The sequence below is a fragment of the Leptonychotes weddellii genome, unplaced genomic scaffold (assembly GCF_054177405.1).
Source record: "Leptonychotes weddellii isolate Sample4059 unplaced genomic scaffold, ASM5417740v2 HiC_scaffold_7042, whole genome shotgun sequence".
Classification (NCBI taxonomy): domain Eukaryota; kingdom Metazoa; phylum Chordata; class Mammalia; order Carnivora; family Phocidae; genus Leptonychotes; species Leptonychotes weddellii.
Window position 1 is genome coordinate 1 of NW_028039959.1, and position 9,089 is coordinate 9,089.

At 34.6% G+C, this 9,089-nt stretch overlaps 1 protein-coding gene across 1 annotated transcript; it reads right to left on the reverse strand.

Moving 5' to 3' along the window:
• Window positions 1-812: 812 nt before the first annotated feature.
• On the reverse strand, window positions 813-8,070 carry LOC102743396 (centrosomal protein of 57 kDa; the record flags this gene model as incomplete). The annotated part of the gene is made up of 6 exons (XM_081811326.1): window positions 813-1,626; window positions 2,173-2,280; window positions 5,420-5,497; window positions 6,116-6,232; window positions 7,355-7,476; window positions 7,866-8,070. Coding segments are annotated over 6 exons (753 nt in total), but the record flags the coding sequence as incomplete, so codon positions are not given.
• Between the last annotated feature and the right edge of the window lie 1,019 nt (window positions 8,071-9,089).

The following is a 9,089-nucleotide window of genomic DNA, read 5'->3' on the forward strand; positions in this document are numbered from 1 at the left end:
GTTTTATTTATTTGAGAGAGTGAGCAAGTGAGAGAGAGCATAAGGAGCAGAGGGAGAGGGAGAAGCGGATTCCCGCTAAGCAGGAAGCCCGATGAGGGGCTCAGTACAAATAACTTCAGAAGGAGTTTAGTTGAAAAGCCTGGTCTTTGAGCCTGTCCTGTTTAACCTTTGTATTAATGAATTCAATGAGAATTATCGAAGACAGGCAGTTAAATTTGGAGATAACACAAATAATGAACTAGATTCTAATGTAATGTGGGATAGGGTGAATCTATTCCTATAGAATTTCATTTACTTACAAATTCTGTATAAAATAATTAAATCTACAAGTATAGGGCCTACACTACAGAGGCTAATGCAAAGATTCAGGAAAACACCCGTTACTTCAGTTGACTGTAAAACTAATGAGAGGGAGCGACGATGTGGCTTCCCCCAGAACATTAATATGATGGTAGGTTGAGCTGACAGACTCTCAAAGATGACAAAGTCTCTATTTTGTGCTAGTCACACCATATTTAGAAAGGAAGAGAGTGATGAGGAGGTAAAGAAACTCATAAAACACATCTGGAATAGCTGAAGAAAATGGAAGTGTTTATAACCTAGAATAGAATAAGGAGATGAGAATAAAGTTATTTTCACATAACAATTTAAATAAATATTTAAAATTTCCCTAGTCAAGGGCTCATTTGTTCTATGTGGATCTCTGAGAGCAGAAAAAGAACAATGAGAACTTACAGTGAAAGATTTTAACTTACTTAGGAACTTTCAAATAAAGTGGTCTAGAATTAATGAGGTCTCATCAGATGTATTGAAAAAAAAAGTATTTATTTTAGAGAGCAAGTGGGGAGAAGGGAAGGGGGAGAGAGAATCTCAAGTAAACTCCCTGCTGAGTGCAAAGCAGGACTTGGGGCTTGATCCCAGGACCCTGAGATCATGACCTGAGCTGAAATCAAGAGTCGGCCGTTCAACCAACTGAGCCACCCAGGTGCCCCTAAACTAACACAGTGTGAAGCATTTATTCGAAATGACCCAGTACTTGCTGATATTTGACAAAATTACCATCTCTACATTTAAACACTCAAGGAACAGAGGATTCAAGTCTATTTCTGACTGCCTCTTGGAGAATGAGTTCTGTAAGTAATATGCATGTGAGGACAAACGGTATGTGATTTCTATTTATTTAAATATCTACCTATATTTAAATATAAATGAACAAGATTGATACTAAAAACCCAATGCTACAAATTATTATTTCCTATTTCATTTACTCCTATCTGCAAACACCCCTTCTCCAAACCAGGGTGTCGGATTTTGTTCATAACCTTCCTTGCACATATGCTTTACCTGCTTTAAAGTCCCCCTTGTCTCTTCTCTGCTCCCCCAATCCCATAAAACCTTCTTCTATCTCTTCTCACATCACTATGATCCATATGGCAAAGGGACAGAAAAATGTTTTCAACATTTATAGGCATACAGGTGTAAGAGTTGATTCAATTCAAAGAGCTAGGTTGTAAAGAAAAAAAAAAATCCAGACTTTGACCAACTCACCTTTCCAGCTACAAAAGGCATATCCCCCAAGCATAATCTATAATGTGGTTGTGCAGCAAAATAGTTCCTAGAACCTTTCTGAATGGAAAGGAAAGAAAAACAAGTTTACTCACATGATGATAAAAGCTGACCATACACAACTAACCTGAAATTTCAGCTTACTGCTGGGCTACTACTTGCTTTATCGATACTGGAATGTTCTCGAGCTCCTAATAATACTTGACAATTTGCATCCTAGCCTACGAAAGGCTAGGAAGGAAAAAATAGTACCTGCCAAAACAGCAATTACAGTCTCAGTAAAGAAACAGAGTGTGTATGTATGTGATGTATGTATAGTTACATACACCTAAAAACATTTTAAGAGTAAAAAGTCGTTAAAGCAATACTGAATAATAATTAAGATTTGTGTAGTGTTTTGCAGTTCTAAAATGCTTGCATATATATTATCCATCAAGGTAAAAATTTATATGTAGTTATTACTTATCCCCATCTTCCCAATGAAGAAACTGAATGAAAGAGATCTCCTTATCCAAGGTTGATGTACCATACTGTTTTAGGAGTATTTTCACATAAATTACGCTAAGTAATAATCAGCACTTTTACCTATTGGTCCCGTTTTTGTACCTTTTCTGGTGGTTTTGACTTCTTTTTTTTAACTCTTCTTGCATTGGGAACACATGGAGTTGTCTTATCTTCAAAGATAATTCTATTTGTTTCTAGACCAGTCTGCAACTAAGAAAAACAGGACAACATAAAGTTAATGCTATAGAAATAAAAGCTCTTATTTAAATTTGAGATTTGCCATGTAAAGACCTGTAAAAACCTTATAGTAGTATCTGACTGAAAAACACATCATAGCTGTGTAACCTGTCTTGAATCAATCTGTGAATCAATCTGTCAACATTTGCCAAATATTTTAAATCAATACAAGTCTCTCATTTTATCTTTAAGTGCTATGTTATTTATTTATTTTTTTTTAATTTTGGAACTCTTTAGCTCCATTATTTGCAGTTGTTCCATAAAATAGAGACCTAATGAGTTAAATGCAATATATCTAACTCCAAACCAATGCTTCAATATTTTCTTCTTTTTTACACATGGCAACCACATCAGTGCCAGACACAAAGCAGTTGGAGAGCAAAATACATTTCTTCCTCTTTAAAAAACTCATACTCTTACAATTTAAGACAAAGAAATCGGAAATTTATGTCCAAAAGAACTGAAAGGTATGTCACAGCAAATGCTATTATGCCCTTTTCTCTAGAAGCTTAGTGACTACATTAATTTAAAAATAGTTTCCTATGCATATGGTAGAAATTCCATAACTAATTACTAGGGATATCAAACAAGGACTGGTGCCTTCCCTAAACCAACTTACAGATTTCCTTAAAACAAAAAACAAAAAACAGTTGTGTGTATTTGTCTACAATAGTGGTTTTCAAACCAGCCTGTGTGTCAAAATCATTTGGGAGTTTATGAGAATCATTCAGAATGTCACGATCTTCTCTGCACCTCATTGTTTTTTTTTAAAGATTTTATTTATTTTTTAGAGAGCGAGTGAGAGAAAAACAGCATGAGAGGGGAGAGGGTCAGAGGGAGAAGCAGGCTCCCCGCTGAGCCGGGAGCCCGATGTGGGACTCGATCCCAGGACCCTGGGACCATGACCTGAGCCGAAGGCAGACGCTTAACCATCTGAGCCACCCAGGCGCCCTGCACCTCATTGTTTTAAAAAGTACTTTAAAGTTCCCCAGGAAATTATGATGGAGCTGGAACAAACACTCAGAATCAATGGATTAAAGAAATAGAATACTAATAATTCCTACAATGACTGCATTCATTAGGCAGATGCCTACCTCAGGAGCATCTACATTCCCACACATCTAACAATGCTTTATATATAATAAACTGAATAGACAGAATTCATTGAACATAAAATTACTACTCTGGAATACCTGTTAAGCCAAATGAGTTTGACTAGCATAAAAAAACCAATTTTTTTGAAAATTAACTTCTAGTTTATTTAGTTCTTCCTGGTAGCGGTTATCTATTTTGTGTGGCAGAATTTTACCATTTTAAAGTACTTTCGTTGTCTTTTCTCTTGTTTGATCTCTCTAATACTAGGAAGATATAATATGAAGACCACTTAATCAATGTTAAAATCCAAGCTCTGAATCGTTAAATATCTTGCCCGAGACTGCGAAAGTTAAGGTTAACTTAACTTGGGGGTGCCTGGGAGGCTCAGTCGGTTAAGCATCTGCCTTCGGCTCAGGGTCATGATCCCAGGGTCCTGAGATGGAGCCCGGTATCCGGTTCCCTGCTCACTGGGAGTCTGCTTCTCCCTATCTCCCTCCTCTACACCTTCCCCCAACCATGTGCTCACACTCTCTCAAATAAATAAAATCTTAAAAAAAAAAAAGCTTGACTTGGAACCATGTACAATCCCTGGTCATTGTTATTCCACTATAACAGTTTTCACTATCAGAACTCAAAATCTTTACTGAAACAGAATTCAAAACCTTTACTATATTATCAGTAATAACTATTTGGTCCCTTCTTTATGCCTGAGAAATGAAAAAAGAAAGCGAAAATACTGTAAATTAAAATTTAAGTTAATAAAATAATGAACTTGCTTAATTTTTATTTCATGTACAACAGAGCTCACCACCACAATGTATATAAAGCACAATCCATGAGTTTGCATGTTACAAGTGAGGAAATGGAGACACAGTAAAGTGGCCTACCCTAAAGTGGAATGGGCAGAGAAACCAAGTAATTTCAAAATTTGTTGGTGATCGATAATAAAGCCATATGACTATGTATCTCAGCACACTGAAGCAAAAAATAAAATAATAAAAACAAAAATATACAAATTGATCAGAAGGTAAATATTTGAGAAAGAAAATACATCAGGTTTAATAGAGATTATGTTAACTCAGTGAGCTCTGGGAAGTAATGGAAGAAGTAGACAAGATGACAAAGATAACAGAATGTTTACAGTCCTGCGAGCCCATACATGAACTGAGCTCAGGAATCTGCTGGCATCAGACCACAGCCTGAACTGCAGAGCCGCCACTCCTAACTGTTTTGGAATCAAGACCTGCTTCTTGTGTTAATATGATGAGAACAGATACATACAAATTTATAAAACTTAAAGACTTTGAAGGGGAGGGCAATATATGGGAGGTATTTGAATAAATAAGCTCTTAAGAGAGTCATCAGTTACAAACAAGGTGTTTATTTGTAAGACTTACGGGATACAAAAGTATTACTGTATCTTTTAGAAAGGCAGTTCTGGTTGGTATACATAAACTCAGTGTTTCTGTGACTTCAAACTGCCTCACCTATTCCATCCGGTAGCCAATGCATGGGATAAAATCAAAGACTAGGAGCAAACAGAGCTCGCTTTCCTTATATGGTAGCTTTTGTGAATTAGTATGGGTCACTAGCTATTGGAATAGCCCATTACCTCAATTTCTGTCCTGGTGTTTTGAGGCCACCAAGAAAAAGGAAAATGTGTAAGAAGAAAACTACATGATGGTTTTCAAACATTTCCGGTAGTGTCCCATGTGAGAAATTTTACATGATTAAGTATCACCTTATTACATATACTATATCTTTGATGTTTTTTAGTCTATTAATTTTTTTAAAATGCTGATTGAAACCCCACACTTTGAACAACTCTAAAAACTGCTCAACTTTTACTCTGTAAAAATATAGGTTTGCAATTTTCCATACCAGGCTATGTCTGACAATTTATATATTGGGCTATTCCAAAATATAAATAATCTAAGAAGCCCACATTTAATCTTTTGTTTATATATAAAGAAAAGTATGAAATATGAGGAGCCTACCTGCTGACACTGCAACTTACCTGGGCTGCCTTAGCTTGCATACGTTTCCTTTCCTGTTCTTCTTCATGGAGTTTTGCTTCCAACTCTTGCATTTTTTTCTAGTGATAAAAATATTAAAAGTGGTTAGTGAAAAGATTTAGTGTCTTTATGTAAAATTTTAATACAGCAACATAGTAATCCGCTATAAAATTTTAGCACAGCAAATATATGCTTGTTATTTCACTCCAGTAATGACACTGTGCTTGCCAATAACCACGACATTCTCCTTTGTGATTCATTATTAGTCATTTGTGAAGTAGCTGTGAGGCAGTTGAACAGAATTATGGGTAAAATCTATGGCCAAAGAACACAGCTCTGTATGAAGGAATATAGGATACATGGAAGCTAAATTGGGAACTTAATCTCAGTGGTATTAAATACTTCCCAAGTGAATCAATTAAAACTAAAGAGAACAACTTAAACCAAGTAATTCAAGCCTTAAGGATGATCAAAAACATTTAAGCTTCCAACATTTTCAAAAAGAACTACTTCCTTATGTGCATCAAGATTATAAAATGTGAACACTTCCTCCAAATTTACATTTTTGTCCTTTAAAAATTCCTGTTTTTTTGCTACAAGGTCACTTTTCTTCCTATGAATATCCAGTATTTTAAAATGATCAATTTTACAAAAGAACCAATATCATGCACTGATGAGTAAAAGAAACATTCACTGACTTCTGCCAGAGCCTGCATTGTGGTAAGTTTGTTATACTCCTGTTCCAGAAGATCCAACTTTTCAAGCTGGCTCTGCACATGTGTTTGATCATGTTGTCGTTCTCTTTCAAGGGAAACCTGGGGAACAGTATTAAACACAGCATGATAATTTGACAAAACAAAAAGTAACTGACACTGGGCATATACTATATTTGTCTGGCCTTTCATAGAAGTACTTAGATACTATAGAGATTCTGGGAGAACAATATTAAGATGAAACCACAGGGAGAAAACAAAAAAATACAAGTGGAATCCTGTTCTTACCATATACTATTATAATATTTGGGTCCATGTACTGAGACTTTCATTACACTCTGAGATAGCAGGGATTTATTAGATACATATAGACTAATACTTTCAATAAGTCTGGTTCTCTTACACAGTTAATCTCTTAATTAAGGTAATAATTATGTTTTTTGTATCTATCATTTATACTTCCTCTGAATTCTATGCAAAACATCATTATTTTTTTATGTTTAGTGTCAAGGCTTTGAAAAGACTACCATCCGACAGTCACAGAGTAAACCATTAAACTAGGCTAAATTGAGGTCTATTAGTAAAAAAAAAAGCCAAAACACTAAGTACCTAAATTTTTAAACAGTATATCTTCATCTGTAAGACTATGGCAATAAGTGTCATACTAATAGAAATTTGAGTAAGATAAAGTAAAACTGTAATTTTCCCAGGAATTTGTGTGAACTATCAATTCCCTCCAATCCACCTTAGTGGATAGTTACTGCCCTAAAAAATACACTGTTAAAAATTGGCATAAATCATATTTTATTTCCAGTATTGGAACCATTCTTAGGAAATGGGCTATTTCCAATCATGTGGCAGATTGAATGGACTACCTCCTTCCCCACCCTATAAATGATTCAAGTAATTTCAGTCTTGGGCTGTTATACTGTTCAAAAGCCAGAAGCTATCAAAGCTATATGCAGAGGATATGGCAGGGTGTGTGAAGGTCAGCCAAAAAGGAAACCTCTTTATAGCTATGCTGAAGAAAGAAATCACATTTTCCCTCAAAGCTTACACTAGTTGTTTCTCAAGATGAACTACTGGTACTGCTATCAGTGATCATGATAAAAGGAGAAATGATTATAACAGAACCAAGTCTTTACTGAGAAAAAAGATCTTTAGGTCAGTCTAATTTTCCCCATAACTAACTGTTCCTGAAAACGAATCTGTGATGTACCATACCTGTTTTTCTAAGACAGATGTCCTTTCCATTTCTGCATGCTTTATCATATTGCGCATGTATTCCAACTGTTTTTCTAAAAGATTACACTTACTTTCTGCAGCTAACAACTGAGAGGTCAGTTCTAAAAAGAATACGTAAGAAAAGCAGAAATTAGCTCACTCATGGAACAGCTGTAACAAGCTATTTAATGGGAATTAACTCTACTGTGTATACAACAAACACTTTCCAGTAGCTCTAGAAGCCTATTCAGGTGACCTAAGTCATTCTCTTCCTATATGCTAGGTCCAATCTGTCTTGAATTCGGTCAGTAAATATAATGCAGGACCATCAGGATGTGCTCTTCAAAATGCACTTGAGTATAATGCAATTCTGGAGTGCCCAAAGACACTGACTACTAGAAAATACGAACATGAAATTGCTTTTAGAATAATTTTACAATACTTATTTTGTGTATTTCATTTTGTATTTTGTGTTATTTGTAGGTTTCATTTCCTTCATAATTAAACAAACCTTGATTGTGCTTTGACTCCTCATTCTTTGAATTCTCTCTTTCTTGTATCTGTTCATCCAATACTTTCTTATATTCAATTGTTTCTCTAGACAAGGTTTTCACACTTTCTTCTGCCTGAATCCTTTCAAGTTCTAAGCGTCGAATCTTATCTTGAAGATTCTTCAGAGCAGAAAATATAGCTGCCAAATCCAAACATGAATAATATAAATATATGGAGAAGGTTCAATGAAAAAAAAAAGAACTGATCTAAATAAAAAATAAAACATGGGTGGGCCCAGGGGAGAATCACTCTTTGGGAAAAATGAAATGCTAATTACTGCCACATAATTGTTTTTTTAAAAAAATCCATTTAAAGACATATTCTGAGTCTCCGAAACACGTTAGAGACTCAAAAACCAAATTACGGTAAAACATTTTAAAGATTTTATAAAATGGTAAAAATATTTAGCTAATCATACAAAATTCCTAACTGTCCAAGAGTACATTAACTACCAATCCTTCTTCTGTTTCATTAATAGGATCACATGCAGAATCCAACTGTAGAGTTAAAGATCTCAAGCACAAAAAGGACTATTTTTTTAAATCTCAATTTTTCATTATATAGGAAAAATTCTAATTATTCTTTAAACTGCCCCCCCCACCCAAAGTTTCTGATTGTAAAAGTAATACACATTCACTATAGAAAGCACAGGAAAATACAACAAAAAGAACAACTTATACTCCTACTACCAAGAGATAATGACTATCACTTTTGGCTACTGCTTTCAATCTTTTTTGATATGCATAAAATAAACTGAGATCAAAATTTATCTAAGTTTTCTTTTTCACATTAGCACTATCAAACTGAGCATTCCCTCATACAATCAGATAATCTTAAAAGATTACTTCCTCATAATCAATAATTAAAAACTGAAAAATTAAGTTGCTGGGTCAAAAAATACCCATATTTGAAAGGTGCTTGAAACAAAGTACCTTCATAAAAGGCTGTATCAATTCATACTTTCACCAGATGTATGTGTCTTTGGCAACACATACCACTATTAATTACAATATTTCTGTTATGATTAAGAAACAAAAGCTACTTCTGGTTATTTCATTTTGCATTTCTATTAAAAGTTTATATATATAATTGGTCAATTTTCTTTTGAATTCCTTAAGAAAAAGTCCCCCCATCACTTTATTACTGGTCTTTAATTCCAGAAAACATAGCTGCCAATTTAGAT